Below are 19,350 nucleotides of genomic sequence, written 5' to 3'. Positions count from 1 at the left end.
CCTTGGATATCAAAGTACTGCTTGCAATGTACATACATCCGAGCAAACCGTAGTGAGTCCACTAACACCAAATGAAAGCACTTTCTGATGACAAAAATCTGGTTATCCTACTTTATCATCTTATTACAAATATTTTTGTCTTGAAATATGAAAGTGTGCAAAAAACACATACAAAAATGTGTTTGGAAGACATACAGCAAACAAAAACTAATTAGGCAGTCAAGACATCAACAACCAAGAAATTTTAGGGAGTGCACATTCACAAACATCGTATCTCTCTCCTGCCACTCTCTTCTCATAAGCCAAAGGGTCATGCAAAGTCATACCATCTTCCTCCCCAAAGTGCTCAGACAAAACCTGCCACTTTCTGGATCACGACTGCTCGAAAGAGTGGATGAATGGTATAAGAACTTGTTAGACTGAGGAATATTTTTTGCCTTCCAATATTTGCACTAGAATTTTACTATTTCATTAATTTTGTTCATTTTTAAGAAAAAATATTCTGTTTATGAGATAGGATTTTTTTGGCCAGTCAACTTGATCAAAACGTTTTCAATCAGAGCGAGCCTGCCCAGAGCACTGACATTTGGTCAAATACAACCAAATTTTATACTCGAGGCTCGTATGTTCCACATATCCAAAGCTCCATATTCCACCGTTCAAGCTTTTATTAAAAGAAGTGTTGTTAGTCCTTATACTCATATTGGCACACTTAAAGCCAAAAGGTAAGCAAATTTCTGGAAGATTGCAGTCTCCTAGACTTGGCTGGCTTAATTTACTATTTCTTTTCCAATGTAATTTACTTCCCCAAAAAGTCAGTTAAAAAAATTGGATTGGCACAGTATTTCCAGGCTGAAGAATACCAAGCGTCCCTACGCAATATTTGGTCCAGCTTCTCACAAAGTACACAAAACCCTGTTGACACTAAAGCTTGCAGCTAAAATTGATTTGAGTAAGGAAATGTGATCGATGGAGACTGCAGGTCCCAGAGTAGGAGCCTCCAGTTTGCATCAGGGTGAACACAAACACACTAGAGACAAAGAAGGGAACAATCTGCTTCACTTGCTGCAGCCTGCGGGCTCCTGCTAGGGAGGATTCAAGCTTGACACTCTGGAGGTTGCAACGATCATCTGGGCCTTTGGGTACAGAAAACCTTCCTGCTTGTCTCCTCTGTGACCTGCTTTGTTACCGTCAGCTGCAGCTAAGGAGTATAATGTCAAGGGACTGAAACACTCCTTGTCACTGAACAACTGCCTCCGTAGGAAAAATGTTTACTGTTACATTGGAAAAGAACACAAAATCTTTGTCCCTTAAAAGCACAGAACATTTTTAGTGTCCTGCAGCGCTCTGAGGTTTTGGTGCAGCAGTAGAGATGAGACTACATGAGCGTCCTGACCAGTCCTCCAGAGGGAATGGAGACACGGCTAAGCATGTATTTGGCTTTATTATGTTGCTCTCTGTGGACCCACAGACCATAAAGACTCACGGTTTTAAACACCTGAGTGTTGGTGTTCACAACAGAATATCTATTTGCAGGATTTAAGCAACTGCTTCCAAACATACACTTCTGTCTCACAGTATCATAAACTAATTTACCTATTACCTACCCAGCGTTTTGCCGGCACAGGCAGCCCGCACCAGCTGAGCTGCGTACACAGCGGAGAAGCCGCACCAACAGGTATCTTCTGCAGGCACTGAGTATGGTGGAAGTAACTGAACAGGCCCTGCATCCTGGCGCTGAGGGCTGCAGAAGCACAGGCACGCTTGGAGCACCAAGTCACGGCACTTGGGGTGCTCACAGGCAGATGGTGGCCTGGGACTCCTCAGCAGGGGAGAGGCCTCAGTCTGGATTTTGGGGCTATGGGATAAGTATAATCACCAAGCATCACCGGCACGCAGGTCAGTTATTTTGTTGTGATGCAAATAACACGTACAACAACATGTACAATCTGGAGGGAATGAGAAGCAATGGAATCTAATCGCAAAGCCAGTGACATGGAGTGATTTGCAGTAATTTTTCATTCAAAGGCAGGTTTTCCTGTTTACTCTGCTGACAAACTGGAAACTCGTACCTGCAGAAGAGCTCAGCGTCTGCAGAAAGCCTAGGGTTGCTTTAAAACTAACAACTGTCTGTAAATAATTGTTTCCATTACTCCCGCAGCCTTAGCCATCATCTATGGTACAAAACAACCAATTAAACTGGCTGACTGTTTTGCCAAGATGGAACTTTTGCCTATGTCGACTGGGTCACTAAAACCATGGAATGAAAAAAGATTTCATGGAGTCACAGTGGTCTCTGCACAGCACTCAGACCCAACTTTGGTATTTTTGCTGGGTTTGCTTTCAATCTCTGCTCAGGTTTCCAGGAGCTGTCATTACGGTGTCAAATACCTTCTTTGCAAAGTCCCTCTGTGTAGGTTAAACTCTTAGGAATTTTAATCTGTCTGCCTAAAGAGAGTCAGGAACGAGTTTTTCCAAGCCAAGTCATACTCCTCCCATCTGCCTGTTTTTCTGCTTCCAAAACCTCAGAATGAGAGTTTTCATTTAGTTTTGACCAAAAAGGTAATGTCGCTTAAATTTACTTAGATAGTTCCTAAAAGATTAATAACCTTATTTATCAAAATGAACATTTTCCTCAAAAAAAACCCCAAAAACTCAAGCAGCAGCTTACAGAAACTCTTCATATAAAAATACTCAAAGCACTCCATTATGTACACACAAACCTATGAACCTAAATTCTAATTACTAAACCATGTTAGAAAAAAATTACTCAAATTAAATAATAAAAACATGAATGACAAAAAGATGTATTTTTAGAGCTATAAGTAATATTAATGTCAGAGACAAACTAATATATCAATATGGTAGTGACCAGACTTGCTAGGGTGGCACGCCTGTTATTCTAAAAATATATATTATACGTCAAAAACACTAATTATGAGTTTTAACTATGTGAGTACTCTCTTTTAACATACATGGATTAACCATGGGATGGAAGTTGCCTAAACATTCATATACCTGCAGGATTAAGAGTTACTTTATAGCATCCTTTCTTTCTATCCAATAAGTTAGCCTGAATTTGTGTATGAGGTATGTGTAAGTATTTTGTGTTACTTTCAAATAACCTCTCAGAATATGGTGTTTCCATGAATGGGAGGTATCTACAAAACCTAGTGACTCAGCTGCAGTTACGTTACAGAAGTCATAAAGTTTACTCCAGAATCTGCTGTCTTCCAAAAGTCTCGGATTTTCTCTTAACTTTCCTTCTCCAAACAACACCAAGGGCTTCTGGCCATCGCTCTCTCATTTCTATACCATACTTGGAGGGGTAATCAGAAGATTAATTTTAAAGGAGTGATGATTTTAAAAGGATACAGGCTGTCAGGGGACAAATTACACGTGGGGAACTGTAATAGCTGTTTTCCCGCATACATTAATATTAAATTTTTAAAACACTCTTTACCTCTGAATCAGAAACGGCATCCGTACTAAGCATGGGAGCTTAGCAGTCTCCCTTGGCAGCTCAGTGAAAAAACATGTTTTAAATCAGGTTACCATTTTGTTTTAAAAAATAGCTGTAAAAAACCAGCATATTATTCTGACTCATAATGAGCAAATGACTGGGAAAAGGCAATTACACATAGAAGAGAACGTGGTTAGTAAGACACATATCTGGAACTAGGAAGGGCAGTAGGGAACACTGCACATACAAATTTATCCTGGGATCCGGATACAGTGCTTACCTCACATAAATCAACAAAATCCAACCAAAAGCCTTTCAGTCAGCCTTCAAAATTTTAATTCTGTCACTTGCCTTTACTTTTTAATGCACTGGTGATGACACACGATGTGACCAAATCATGCACCACAACCAAAGAGTTTTAGCTCACACTGCTTTTAATCCTCAAGATACCCGATTCCGTCTCAAGTGTAGCATTCCTGATGGCAGTCCTTTTCAATACATCTGCCTTGGAGACAACCCTGACACCCCTGTTAATACACCAGGTCAACTGTATTGCTGACATTTGGCAAACAAATAAAGTAACACCTTCATCTAGCAGCAAATGTTTCAGAAAAAGTCTAAGCTTCTCATTAAAAAATTGTTCCCCATGCTCCCACATCTGCTAAAGAAGCTGGTGTTTCTTCTTAGCATATTGCCACTAAAATCTTTATTATTATGGGCTTCTAGAAACTTAACAGTTAGAGGCTTGATCCTGCAAGCACAGCTGGGCATACAGTTTGGCAGCATAAACAAAGCCATTGTCTTAGTATGATCAGATCCCATCCAGCACAATAACATGGCAATTATATACGCAGGTGAATCTATTAATTTGTAAGGCAGGAGATGGCATAAAACATCTTCCAAAAGATAAGGAGAAAACATTCACAGCATTTTAATGCTGAAGAGCCGGGTCTGACAAATGTGTCTTCTCTAATCTGTTTTCATCTTTTAACAAGGAATTCTTGTCATTTTACCAGAAGTACCAATTCAAAAAACCTGCTCAGAAAACTGACCCACTCCCTTCACAACAATAAAAAGCTCCAAAGCAGACAAATGTGTCTTCTCTAATCTGTTTTCATCTTTTAACAAGGAATTCTTGTCATTTTACCAGAAGTACCAATTCAAAAAACCTGCTCAGAAAACTGACCCACTCCCTTAACAACAATAAAAAGCTCCAAAGCAGAGTTTCTCAAATAAATGCAAAGAAAACAAAATATTAACAGATAGAACAAGCTTATTACTGGTGATATATCTTTGCATTAATTAAAATTCTAATCACAAGGCTTAATAACTTTATGCTACCTTCTTCTAAAAGCCATGATAGAAATACTGACTGTGACAAAGAAACATAAAGTTTGCACAAGAGGAAGATTTTGAAAAATAACTCCTGATAAAAAGCAGCAAAAAGGGTCACCTGAAAATATGAACATATGTGAGTCACCTGACCCAGACACCATACGAAAAGAATTATCTGTTGAGTTTGCTGCACCACTAATATCTTTCAAAAGCCCTGGTATTTGGAAAGGCACTGCAGTAAGGAATGTCATCTTTTATTTTTTTTCTTTTTTAAGATGAACATCTGCCTTCTCCCTCAGGCTGTGGTCCTACTTCATGTTTCTACAAGCATGACAGCACACATGTAAGCAGTTTTATTGAAATCAAGGAATTTTTATGCAGTCAAACTCATTCGCTGCCTTTGGGATACGGTCTTTACAGAGCAAACTAACAGGATAGGTATCATCTTCCTTCTGCTGTTCCGTAACAACCAGGACAGCAAGCCTCCAGCTCTGCAGCGGATCTGCGCAGGGCTACTCCTAGAACATGTCAAATGCCCAAGCCCGTGCCTGCTGGAGGGTAATGAAACACAGGGTAACAGTACGCTGCTAAGAACACGGGAACCTCAAATCCGCACACACTTCCATCTGTGATTAATCCTGAACGAACGCTACCTAATTGGATTCCAGATAACAGTGTCTGAAGAAATCCTTACAGAAATACGAATTTACACCGGCTTAGATGGAAACAGTGACATCTGGGCTGAAAACCAACTCGCAACTAATTAGTTTAAGAAAAAGATGACAAAAGATGCCACTACAGTAGGGTACAGTGTCTGGCACGAGATGCCTTGCTTAGAAGTACTCCTTGCTGGATCTGCCTCACTTAACACCTTCTTCCATGTTCTGGAAGAGGCATCTGGGACAGCAAGCTAGGAACCTGTGCAAATATTAAGACACTCTCTTATGCTTGTATGCATGTATGTATGTATGTATGTATAAACATGCAGCCACTTCACTACACCCAGTGATGGTAAAACCAATGTAACAACTGACTCACAGAGTCCTGGGTCTGTGAGAAATATGAGCTGCAAGTAACCCGAAATTTAGTTTGCAAAAGGAAAAAGCTAATACATCTGGGAAAAAGGATTGGCAACGTAAAAGAGAGAAAGCTGGAAGCAGCAATACTACAGGAAGCCAATAGTGGACCACAAGTTACATTTGAACAACCAATGTGCTGCAAAGGTCAAGGCAATATGCAGAAATCCCCGTATGCAAACACACATCCTGCCAGAGCCCTGGCAGACAACCCCGACATGGAGCAACCGCACCCGGGAACATTATTTTGGTCCTGTGCAGGACATCACCGTACAGGCTGGTAACAGGTTGAAGGAAGGTAAAGAAAAATACACAGCTATTTATGTCAACACATACACCAAAAAGCAATCAGTGGGGCCAGAGGGATTGATGTACATAAAGTGATGGATAATAAATTATATCCAAAGGAAGGCAGGCAGGCCTTGCAGGATCGGCCTCACTTCTGCTGTGAGATGCGGATCACCCCCCTCCATGGCTGCTGGTCCCCTCAGCCATTGTGCTTGGGCGGTCTCTGCACAAGCAGTAGGAAAGAGAAAGACAAAACTTGAGAGGAGGAAGGACACAAACCTCCTTTTGAGGCACAGTGCTCTGCTTTCTGGCATCACCTTAAGCTGCTTTGTCAGGACGGCCAACCCACGGCACACACCAGTCTAAAGGCTACTCCATCAGTGCCTTCCTCCCTTACCCCCCACCCACAGCTGCTGCAATGGGAAGATACTGATACGAGCTGTAGAAAAGGTGAACCATACGTGCCCTACAGCTGAAGTCTTCCCAAAGGACACACGGAGGAGGAGATGGAGGAATTCCTCCTAGTTACCAAACAACAGGTTAGGGACTAGGGTAAGAGTCAGGAACAGAGACCTGGATTCTTGTTTTCTTCATGTGGAGGAGACTCCAGCTGAGGAGATACCCTGTCCTCCAGGAATTAAAAGAAGGGGTTCACGGTATCCTTTTAATGGAGGCTTGAACACTCTAAAACGTAAGATTGCGGAGCCAAAGAAAAACTAGCAGAAAGGAGCCGTTTATATCCAATGACTTTCTATGCAAAACGCATAAACATATCAAGGGAAGGACAGCAACTCCAGAATTGCTTCTTGCAACTATAGCATTTGCTCCTCTATCTGTACTTCCTCATTTCTCCCACCTGGAATGCATCTCCAGACTGACGCTACCTATCTCTGTAAGGTCACTCTGTATCTTATTATTAAGTTTCAATATGTACTTATATTTATTACATTTAGTAATCCAGTCTGATATGGGACTGATTCCCAGAAATGGTTTGCATTATTGTGCAATTGTGTCTCAAGCTCTCCCAGACTTAAAGTTTCTCCTACTGATCCCCTCACTGTGGTTTTACTTTCAGTGTAGTAAGTGGCTTCACAGGTAGGTGCTTTACAAGCCCAAGGAGTACAAAGTTACTGACTTCAAAGGCTGACACTGTTTCCTACTTGACATTGATGACACCACAGTGATACCTGTAAGGTCGCTGCAGCCTGGAATTTTTTCCTTCCTCCCTGGCCCTACTTACTCCACTGTACGTAGGATGCTTTGTTAACTGATGGTCTTAAAGAAATTCTTTGGTGTATGATATTCCTTGCCCTGTTTTTCCTCTTTTGTTTCATGATGTCTTCTATTCAAGCAGCCAAACTAGAGCTGGCACACAGCCTCTCTCTAGGTTTTTTACATGTTGCTGCAAGGCAAAATAAACAGTTGTTTCCAGTTTGCATTTTCGGGGCTACAGATGTATGCTAATTATCCTTTCAGTCTGCTAATGGAAAACTGAAAGACATTTAAATGCAGTTTTCTAAGGCAGAGACCAAAGTCTATAGACACCTGTCCTTTCTAAGGTTAGGCTTTGTGCTACCCAGAGCACAGTACAATGTCGTTTCCTCCCTTTATGTTGACTCTGAAGGCATTTTCAGATTTCAGCAGGGCTTTACAAAAGGCCAGGAGACAGAGATAAAATCCTTCTGAAATTCAAGAGCATTGTGTGTCTTTTGGAGCAGCAATGATGCCAAGGACAATATTTGGGTTGACCTGAGACCATTTGAAGGATGGGGAACTTCAGAATGGGGTGATAGGAACTACATCATAACATAGGAAGTTCATTGTTTTGTTAAGATGCTGTAGTATTTACCCAAATTTCTTACCTTTCTTTTGTCTTCTAAGAAAAAAAAAAAATAAACAAAAAAACCTCCAATCTCAAAGCCAGGTCTCATATACCCTTCAGGTAAAACTAAGTATTATCAAGACTGTCAAGTCAAATAGCTTGAGTAGAAGAAAGGAAAACTGGAAATGAATCTGCAGTTTCTTTCCAATTTCTGTATCAGGTTTAGAACTGGCTGTTACACAAATGAATGAAACAATCTCAGATGTGCAAAGCCAGTAACACAGAGACCTTCCCAAGAGGAGGAAGCAAGGATCTGTTTCCTTCTTTAAATTTTAGAAGCTTTACCTCATGATACTCACTTGTTGCCAAATATTTCTTGGATTCTTTCACATAACTGTTCATTCTAGTTGCTCCTATTGTGCTTCAGCCAAACTACTGGGTCCTTCTCTGTTGATGCTGCCTCTATTGGAATCCAGAGTCGTGATGTGCTACCACGGCAATGTGCTACCCTCATGTTTTAGGTCTCTATCTTTTCTATGAGTGTGTGTGCATACCTGTGCACAGAACAGGTACGTGTACACACACATATCCATGGTGTGTAGAGGTCAGAGATACAGATGACACAGGGGCAGACTTGAAAAGTACCAAGGTACCTAAAGATACAGCGAAGTACCGATGTTCAGCTAATTCCTGACACCTTTAAAAAGCTGGCTCCACAACCACTTCCTGCCTGCTCCACACAGGCTACTTTCCAGTGTTTGTTGCTATATTTGTCACTCGAATTACTGTATTACTGAGAGGCCTCAGGCAGACTCGTTCTCCCTTATGCCTCTCAAGCATACAGTGGAAAGGTCTTTACTGCTCAGACAACACCATTTCAAACAGTTAAAACGTCCAAGCTCTCTACATTGTCACCACTTTTCCAGCATTATCAGGAAATCCTTTCATCTGTCCTCAAATGACAATTGTATATACTTACTGTCAGCAATCACTTGCTTACAAGATTTTTATTACCCTAAATGCAGGAAGACTCGTTAATGCATTACTATGATAGGGAAATGAGGAAATGAAGAGTTAAGACTAAAAAGTCAGCCTTCGTTTTGCTGTCTACCACTTACAAAAATTCATTTCAGTTGGAGGTCCTAAAAGGTTCTTTAGACAATAATAAAAAGAAGAGATCTGCCAATTAATGTAATGGAAACTAACATTTCTTATATCTTTTCGCAGTAAGAACATACAGATTGACTTGACAGGCTACAGATTTCACTGAAAGGGGCACTCTTCCTACAGATAAAACATATATCCAAATGATTTCCATGAGATTAGTTGAGGAAAATTATTCAGTGGCTTCAAAATGACAAGGAAAAACATCTAACAAAAAGCCTGTACAGTATGGGTATGAAAAACTTTAATTGCGTATTGCCTCAAAACTTCTGAGACAACTGTCTTCATTCTGGGTTAGCTTAATTTGGACTTAAAATCATGACACTGCAGGAGAAAATGTATTCATCTATTGTCGTTTACACAAAAAGATCCGACTTGCACATTTGGGGCTAGTTATTTAAACTAATTAAAACCCAAAAAGCAAACCAGAGAGATTTAAAGAACTGAATTTTAAAGAAGTTTTCCCAAATATCCCTGCCGTGCTAACAACAAACATAGAACATCTTGGCCCCAAAATTATTTGTTTGCCAAACAAGAGCAACTGGAAAGGTTTTACTGTAAGCTATGGTTCAACTTCACTTAAAAAACTACTCCATTTTACACTACAATCCTCAGACGAAAACTGTTTTTAAGTCACACTTAAAGCAGAATGCAGAAGCATGGAGAAAGACCATCAGCTGCTGAGGTTCCCCACCTTCTGAACACTAGGAGAATCCACACTTCACTCCTTGTTATTTTCATTTTAGGAAATGAAGGAAACAGTACTCAATGAGCTGAAGTCACTGAAAAGGCACTCGCACCTACTCGAAATATGACCAGGTATCTGTAAATAAAAGTTTAAATGCTATCTAAGTAACATGTGTCAACCTGGTGCAGAAGGTTTAGAAAGTAAAAAACGATTCCATAAAGGGCTCACTGCTTTAAATGTGCTCTTTTCAGATGCACCACAGCAGAAGTCAGGGGAGCGCTGTCTGAAGAAGCCACAACTTCCCCATTAGTTCCTTTGCAGAGATCAGCAAATCATGTCTCATCTCAGAAAGGAACAAACAGAGACCTGCCATGAAAAATTGCTTTCAGATCTCTGAGGAGTGATGTATGAGTGAGGTACGTAATTAAAGAGGGAGAGAGACAGAAGAAGCTCTGAGTTAGTAAAGGAGAAGTCACAGGAGACTCATATTTAGTAACACGGCAAAAGTGAGGTCATAAACCAGAGCAACCAAAAGGTGAAAAAGGAGAAAAGCACATGGTGAAGGACTGGACAGGTCCCAAATGGCCAAGGAGAAAAGCTCAAAAGACTGCAGACTGGGTTTTGGCAGAAAAACACAGAGAAAGATCTGTTGTCTATTTCTGATGGACCCTTTGAAGTTTTCTGGACCTAATCTGATTTTTGTCTGTCATTCTTTGCCAAAAAAGATAAACTCTGCCAGGGAAAACCTACCTTCCCTCATCCTTATACGAATAAGAAAACAAATGGCCTGTTTCAAATATTGAACAGTTAAAACATAGAATACTTCTTCTATAATGTGTTTGAGACTTTGATATTTCCAAGCTGCCATACCTGCAATTGTAACTGATCAAAGTTGTTCCTGGTTAAGTATCTTGTGTTTTACCAAACTATGTCAGAACACAGACCTTGATCCTACACTGAGGGCTTCACCACAATCAACCCACTGGCTCCATCCATACTTCACTGAACTGGAAGAGAGGTTTATTTACTAAAACGTCTGCACAAGGGTGTCCAAAATGTATTTTTATCTTTTTTTTTTTTTTACTGATACTGAAAGTCTTCTGTAAATCTGTCACTTTGTAGCAGTAATTTCTTTTAATAGCCTCTAAATTTATACTACACTCTAATACTATAGTGTTATTAGCCTTTTTAGATCTAATCTAACAAAGTCTTTAAGCATAAGCTTACCATCAAGCCCTTCCCTTGGATTACTTTAGTTCACACTTTAAGGTGCCGTACTTTAATGCCTCGCTGGATGGAAAACATAGTCAACAATACTGAAAAAATGCACTCAGCTAAAAACTATCATATAATCATTACATTTATGATGCTCAGCCCCCCCCCCAAAACTAGTTCCCATTAAAATGACAGCATTTACTATGTATTACTCTAAGCAATACACTGAAAATTTCCTACCCATTTGCAACTGTAATACACTAAAGTGCCCCACCTACCATTTTGCCATTGCTATTGGCAGATGGCTTTTAATAGTGATATTCATATACGACGATTGTCAGCTAACTAGCAAATTTGGAGTTCAAGTAGGCGTTAATTCAGGGTAGCAATAAAGGAAATGGACAGACAAACAGGAGTCCAGAGAATAAGAAATTCGCCTTCACAAGACAGTAAATGCACCTTCCTAATAGTTAGTGCGACACCGTCACTTTAAAGGCTGTGTTCTCCTCCCAACACAAAATGTTCTGAACAGCTCTAAGCATCCATGTGTTTTACACTAAAATACATTGTCTTACCTGCTTGGATCTCTTTTGTATTGTCCCAAATCAACTTTACCATCCCTGCACAAACCACTCGTGTTTACCCAAATATGGTTCTTGTCTCCTCAGCTGCAAAATCCTAGATTTCTGTTCAATAATGGCATCAGCCATTTACTTGGGCACGCTCTTATCTTATTGAGGTCATTCCAGACTTTTTCCTCTGCTCTCTGAAGTTGCATTAACAGCTTCCTTCCTATTTTTAAATCAGCAGCTAATTTCAGCAACTAAGTGCTTATTGTTTCTTCAGGGTCACTCATAAAACAAATACCATTATTGATCTTTCTGAATCTACCATTAGTTTTTTTCCTTTTATCTCATCTGAGTGACTATTCAAGGGGCAATTTCTCAATAAACCAGGACATCTATCCTAGATAAACTAGGTATCCGAAGACAGAGATTTTTCTGACTATGTGGGCTAACACAGCTCCTATCACGGCAGTAGCCAAGCAACTCATAAATGTTAATGATTTTGTCTCCACAACACCTTTTTAAAGAGAAAAGTGTTGTTAACTGTCTTTTACAAACAAGGAACTAAGACACAGAGGAGTTTAGTGCTTCAAAGGCAAAGACCACTCATGAAATGTAGAATGCATTGAAACCTATTTTCCTATATTTTAACCACGACAGTATCTTTTCTCTACTTTCTTCTGCACCCTGGATACACAACTGCTTTTTTGTTGGATTACAGCAACTGATGACCTGGCTAGTTGGTATTTATTCTGCATTTTTGATGAGCATCTGAAGACAACTGACACCACAGGCTAACATAAAAACTGTGTTAAACCAAACTGCTACTAGTATTTTATTTACTGTTATTATTAAGTTTCAAAACAATTCCTGAGGCCTAAACCCTAAACCTATTCACTGTCCCCCAGTCAAGCTAAAGGAAATTTTGGCTTTGCCCAAGAACACGTGATACCAAAATGCAAAGCAGCCCTTCCAGGTAACAAGACCTAAGTGACATCCTTCAGACACCAAGTGTCTAAAAGCATCTTTTGAAGAGAGTAGTTTTATTCACCAATTCTATTTTAACAGGGTACGTAAAGATAAGATTTACTGGCCATTACTATTTTGGCTAAGTATGGCAAGTCTGATCCTTTTCAAATTAATTCTAGATCCATCCACGAAGAAACCTGAAATGCAGTTTGACTGCTGCAACGCACCATCAATTATTAGACCAAATTTTTCAATGGTCCCTGGGCTCATCATCACTATCTGACCAGTTTCTTCACAGTTTCTCTCTCTTTACTGTCAGCGATGAAAGTCAGGCTTGCCGGTCTTGTTCTTGCTGATCGCTAGATCAACGCACCTCCAAGGAGAGGGGGTGGAAAGCTAATGGTCTAGGATTGGAGATTGCTGCCTACGCTGGATGTCTGCAGTGTTGCTCCACATGGAGCTGGCTGAGCCCACAAGCGCTCTGCTTAACGAGAGATGAGCGTAACTGAGCCGGGTGCAGATGCGCGCTACCGCGGCTGGACTGCTTCTGGGATCTGAGGCCGAATTTCAGTATGACACTACCCATGCACACAAAAATACACGGTTGAATCTGAGCCAGGCCAGTTATGTCTGTGTGTTTCACTAAAGGGTAGGCAGAGTCCTTCTGTCCTTCTTTAACGCTTCTCAGGTTTATTAAACATAGTTTAAGAAGTTTGTCCCTAGACAGGAAATTCATGTCAAAGGTTTCACAGATGCAAAATGTAATTTTGCTAAGGGCAATAACACTGCCATTTAAATGTACTGTAACTCCTATTATTAAGCTAGTATATTAGCATGAAATATGTACGTTTTTACATGAGAATACAAAGATCAAACACACTAATTGCATAATGAATAAAGATGTAGGTAGTAAACACTCCAGGATCTGGAAACAAGTGAATCCCCTGGATAATAGGCATTCAGTTAATCAGAGTATCTGACTTGCATCCTCAACTCAAACACTTCTTCTTACTTGCACATAATAATGTTTTCTGGGAAACAAAATAAAGACTAGAGTCCTCACTAGGTTTTTCCTTTGCTTAAGGAAGTGAGCACTTGGCAAAACTTGGCAATCAAGATGAAGAAAAGTCCTAGTAAAGATGGTATGAACTTTGTTTTTCAAGAGCAATATATTAGGTTCAGACATCAGCCTGATCTAACACGAAGTTGTATGGAACCGCATCACGTGTCACAGGAGCACACTCTGTGCCTCTTGCCACTCAGGTGAACTAAAACCCAGTACTAACGCTCTCTTAGCCTGACTGCTCTCTTCTTACCCGATGGCAGACTCCAGGCTTTCTACGGATCCTACCTCCACTTGCTAAGTCATGTTAAAACTAGAGACTGCTTTGTCTTCACTTGAACTTTACATCCTGTTAGTCTGCACAAAGGAAGTAAGTTATGTTAATAGCACACCTATTTTTTCCTAGTGAAGACGTACTCTGTTGGATATTACTGCCATTCAGATACCTACTTAGACACCCAGTCGAAGGCTATGACCAGCTGCATAGTATATAATGATTTTATTAAAGGAAAGAAAATGCTATTAAAACAAAAGGCCCTGTTCTGCTTCTGGGTAAACAAATGGGAGTTTCACAAAGGCTAAAAAAGGAAAGGGATTAACATGCTTCAACGTGGTAATGGTCTCAACAGTTCACATTAACATTTTCACAGTAAATTAAACCATGACAGAGGTAGGAAAGAAGTCAATTTTCAGTAGATCATGCTGTTCTGCTGACACAAATTGATATTTTTTAGGTAGTATATCCAGCAACCTGCATAATGATAGAATAACAAAACTGCAACCCAGTGTTGATTAAGTTCAGTCTTTAGCATGCTAATTTTAGCTTGCTCTGCCAAAATAATTGAATGCACCACCTTATTTACATGCTTCTAGATATTTAGCACCCTCTCACTATTCTTTTTTCATCAACCTTTCCTTAAGCCTGTGGTGTTGGCCTTCCCTCCCTGTGCAGTGTCTGCTGCTCAACGCCACTTCTGTTTGCTCAGTTATACTCGGGACACTTTCAATTCACTTTCCACCATGTACACCCATCCTTTTCCTGGGTTCTCTTGTCAAGGGTAATGCTAAACGTCATTACACCTTTATCCTGCCCATCTATGTTTTCCTGCATGTTGTGTACAACACTTCATCATCTTTATGCTCTTTATAAAGACCAGCAACTTTCCTTGACTAGAAAATGATGGCGTGAAGCACTACCCAATCGCCCCGGTAAGGCTGGAGAAGACCCGTAAACGCAGACTCTCACCGGTTGATGCCTGCCAGCGAGTTCACGCAACACGTGTTACACAGTGAGTTTACCCAAGAGTGACCAAAACGGAGGAAAGGGACAGGCTGTGTAAGCGTGCCACGGTACCAGACCCCCCAGGAGAAAGCTCTGCCCTGCGTTATTGTAGTGGCACCAAAAATGGGTGTTTAGATACAACAGGGTGCTTTATCTGACTGCCAAATGCCCACCATGCCCTTCCACCCCAGTTATATCACGGCGGCGTAAACCAAAAAAACGACAAAGGACCGTGGAAGAAAGTCAACACAGTGAAAGACAAAACAAGGCCAGTGGCTGAGCGGGGTCCCAAGTGCCGAACGCCCCTGCACAGAGGGGTGCGCCGCCGCGCTGCAGGGATGCCAGCACCCGTGCGGGCCCCGCCGCACCTCTCCCAACCTCCCCACGCCGCGCCGTGCCCCCCGCTCCCACCCGCGGGCTCTCCGCACCCGCCACCCCGGGGACGACCGACGCCTGGCTCGGGGCCTCGGCCCCTTCCCCCTGCGCGCCACCAGGCCTCGCCCCCCCCCCACATGTCCCCTCCAGCCCCGGCTCTGCCCCGGGTCCTGCCCCCTCCCCACGCAGATCCCCGGGCCCGGCCCGAGGCCTCGTCCCCCGCCCGGGTCCTGGGCCGCGCCGGGCCCGCGGGAGGCGGCCGCCCTGCCCTGCCCTGCCCTGCCCCGGGCACCGGGCACCGGGCACCGGGCACCGGCCGCGGGGGGACGTGGGGGCCCCTCTGCCCCGCGGGGGAGCCGGCGGGCCGGGGTGAGGGAGGGCGTATAACAAACAGCATCGTTGTCACGCAGGCAGGGCTGCCGGCTCCCCGAGCCTCCTCCCCGCGATAACAGCCCAGGTACAGCCCGCGCTCGCCCCCCTCCCTTCCTCCTCCCCCTCCTCCTCCTCCTCCTCCTCCCGGGGGGCCGGGGAGAAATCTGCAGATCAAAGAAAAGATGCACAATAATAACGGGGTGGGCGCGCACCGCGGCCCCCCGTCCGGCAGGGCCGGGGCCGGGGCCTCCGGTGGCGGCTCGCCGCGGCCCGGCCGCTGCCCGCCCGGCAGGAGGGCAAGGGGGGCGGCGGCGGCGCGGGGCCGGGCGCCCCCGCCGCGGTACTCACCCGGGCCGGCCAGTGCGGGTACCCCTTCATTTTGGCGAACACCAGGTCTCCAGCCTTGTATTCTCGGGGCCGCGGACGAGCCATCGGGAGCCGCCGCAGGAGCTGCCGTGTGTCCCCCCGCCCTCCCACACCCCCCGCCCCGCGCACACCGCCCCGGGGGCAGCCGGGCGAGCCCCCGCGGGGTGCGATGCGCCCGGGCACGGGGCGCAGCCGGGAGCGGGGCCGGGCCGCGGGCAAAACCCGATCTCTCCGGCGGCGGCGGCGGCGGCGGCGGCGGCAGGAGAAGATGGGGTGTGTGTGTGAGTGTGTGTGTGTGTGTGTGTGTGAGTGTGTGTATGTGTGTGTGAGTGTGTACGCGGGGGAGGGGGAGGCCTTGGACACAACCCCAGCAGCCCCCGGTACCAGGGAGCCGGCGGGCGGCGGGGCGCCTGGCCGGGCGGGGGCGGCCGGGGAGCCCTCACCCCGCGGCGGCGGGCGGGCGCGGCGCTGCCCGCGGCCCCCCCGTGCGAGCTGGCTACGCCGCCCGCGCCGCCCGCTCCATCCCCGCCGCAGCCGCCGCGGCCCCGGGAATATGGAGCCGTCTCCTCCGAATTACTCCTCGGGCAGCGACCGAAAACAGGATCTTCTTATCCCCCCCCCCCCCCCCCCCCCCCCCCCCCCCCCCGCCCGCGCCCCCCCCCCGCGCTTTCCCTTCCTGTTATTTTCTAGGTACACAGATCGGTTTCTATGAAAATAGGAGAGCACAGAGCGGCTCCAGTCCCTCCCGGCCCTTCCTTCCCAGCTGAAGCATGACATGGTTCTTTATGCGCGCCTGACATGGAGGCTGGGCGGCGAGCAGAAGCCGGCTGAGCCCGGCTGATTTTCGCAGCAGGGTCCCCGAATTCCTCAGGCCAGAGGCTCCCAGCCCTTGGGCCTGGGGGGTGCCTTGCCCACCCTTGTCATGGAGGTCCGGGCCCCTGCGTGGATCTGCTCCTCAAGGTGCTTCGGCCTCCCTGTGCTGCCGGCACACACCCTGTCAACAGCATCCCCCTGCGCCAGGGCTGCCTGCAGACCCCCGGCTTTACCCCGGCCCTCTCCATGTGGCCAAACACCCAGCCACAAGCAGGCCCGGCCCCAGGACACATGGTTTTCCCAATTTCTGTACCCAGCCTCCTCCCCACCACCAACCCTTCCACCTTCCTTCTCAGCCTAAAACTCCGAAAAACCCTATGGCCACAAAGACTTGGACCTGGGATCTGCTTAAATGCACAACAAGGGCTTCCCCTCAGAGGGTATGTGGGACCTGGCTCTTGCCAGAGGATGCTGTTTTTTACAAACATGCTCCTGTGCAGAAGGGAAGCACTGGGAACTCACGAATCCAAACCCGGATATTGCTGGTTTTACCATATTGTTACCAGTTAAGTTTTAATGTTCAGAAATTTATTATTATTGACATTTATTATACCAAAGTATTGTCTAGAGGAGCAAAACCAGGAAGGCACCTGCAAGCTGGACAAGTGGAAACGTTTAGGAAAGATCTTCCTGCAGGTTTGGCTGAGACTGTAGGAGTGGGTTCCCCAACCATTCCCACAGCAATTACCCCCTTTGGGTTTAGGGAGACGGCTCTGTCTGGGTGCCTCTACTGACTCCCAAGGAAAGCACCTGCCTGCAGGCAGTTCTTGCTGATGAAGAGGGAAATAGGTGGCTGAATGCTGTAGGGTCACATTTCGTGGAGGGAGTAGATGGATCACCGCACTACCAGTCTGTAAGGCCTGGTAATGGCAGAGAAAGAAGAGAAAGAAATGCCTCTTCTAGCACCTGTTCCTGAGCTGGAATAGGACCAAGAAAACTCTTACTGTTTATGCTGTCCCTAGAAGTGGCTCTGGTACCCAAATACTGCTGTTGGTAGTACATGAGCTAATAAAGTTTGTCACTCCGGGTCATAAAATAGTATAAGGACTTCTCTGCTGGGGGGAAGCACTGCTGTAAAATCATTAGCTCAGGTATCAGTAGCAGACTAACAATAGGAAAAAAAAAAAAAACAACAATCCAAGAAGCTGGATAAACATTTATATGATTACCCTGCACTGTGCACAATGCTGTTATCTGTTCCTGAAGTACTAAGATCACTGACAGGGTTGACAACACAGCCACCTTCAGTATAGACATGTGGCCAAACAGCTCACTTTCACTTTCACATCGGATAGGATTTTGCATCCTTTTAAATTTATACCACATTTCAGTTTAAATTCCCTTCAGAAAAATGTAATTTAAAATCTCTGAGTACAGGAGCTGTGGACTCTGATCCAAGCCTGTCCAGAATAATCCTATGTGTTGTGTCTTACATCCCATACCTCTATGATCTCCTCAAACCAGCCTTATCTCTGGAAATAGTAGAGAGATAGAGCTGCTTGCCTTTCCTCGCTCCCCCCCTCCCCAAAAAAAAAACCCAAACCAAAACAAACCCAACAACATTATTTGCTTTACATCTACAGATATTAATAGCTATTTCTAGTAATTTATTTGGTGATCTTAAATCAGAAAGGAGCAGGATGTATGCCAATTTCTTCCAAAATGAAACTGTACACATTATATACACATCCATGCAACAATGTATTGCTAAGGTCAGAATAGCGGAGTTCAAAGTGACTAGATACTAAACTGAAACATCTCATTGGAATGTTCACTTTTTAACTTCTGTTTGTCCCAGCGTTGGTGTCTGCAGAGGATGCAGAGAATGAATAATGTTTCTAGTCTGCAGTGAAGATAATCACGTACTAGAGCTCCAAAGAAGACTCATCCCATGGACATGCAAGGATGCATTTCCCTGCTGATAAATGAAAAACCAAATCAAATGTTCCACACATTAACAGCAAAAAAACCCACCTCAGCACAAACAGCGAAGGAGTTTCTCAGTGTGCATAACCCCGCCAGCCACTCATCACAGCATACAAAGCCTGAGATCTTCTGCTTTGTCACCTGTATTCTGTTCCTTTCTCTTCTATTACAAAGAGGAGTTCATCTACCCCTTCTACACAGAAGTGGGAAAGGGGAGTGAAGAGAGTTTCTTCCAAGCACTTCAAGAGCAGTTTCAGATCATAAGTGTGAACGGAGGGCTGTGGAGGCTTGCTAATATATGTATGTGCTACAGGTATATAGGCCAGGTCCTAAGTCTGCAGGAGTCAACAGCTGAGTCTGCTTTGGGCATGGACAAAGCGCAGCAGGTCACAGAGGCAGCAACACCATGTCATAGAATCATAGAATCATAGAATCATAGAATCATAGAACCATCTGGTTGGAAGACATCTTCAAGATCATCGAGTCCAACCATTCACCCTGCACTGT

The 19,350-nt window shown here is 44.2% G+C and overlaps 1 protein-coding gene across 1 annotated transcript in view; it reads right to left on the bottom strand.

The window, feature by feature from the left end:
• Positions 1 to 16,110, bottom strand: part of HDGFL3 (HDGF like 3) — a 38,617-nt gene extending 22,507 nt beyond the window's left edge. The window contains exon 1 of the mRNA XM_086620330.1: positions 16,027 to 16,110. Coding sequence (XP_086476456.1) covers positions 16,027 to 16,110 — 84 coding nt within the window. The remainder of the gene's footprint in view (positions 1 to 16,026) is intronic.
• Positions 16,111 to 19,350: the final 3,240 nt, after the last annotated feature.

Source organism: Tauraco erythrolophus, chromosome 14 (genome assembly GCF_009769465.1).
Source record: "Tauraco erythrolophus isolate bTauEry1 chromosome 14, bTauEry1.pri, whole genome shotgun sequence".
Classification (NCBI taxonomy): domain Eukaryota; kingdom Metazoa; phylum Chordata; class Aves; order Musophagiformes; family Musophagidae; genus Tauraco; species Tauraco erythrolophus.
Note: the sequence above shows the minus strand (reverse complement) of the source record. Positions and strands in the feature narration are given on the sequence as shown.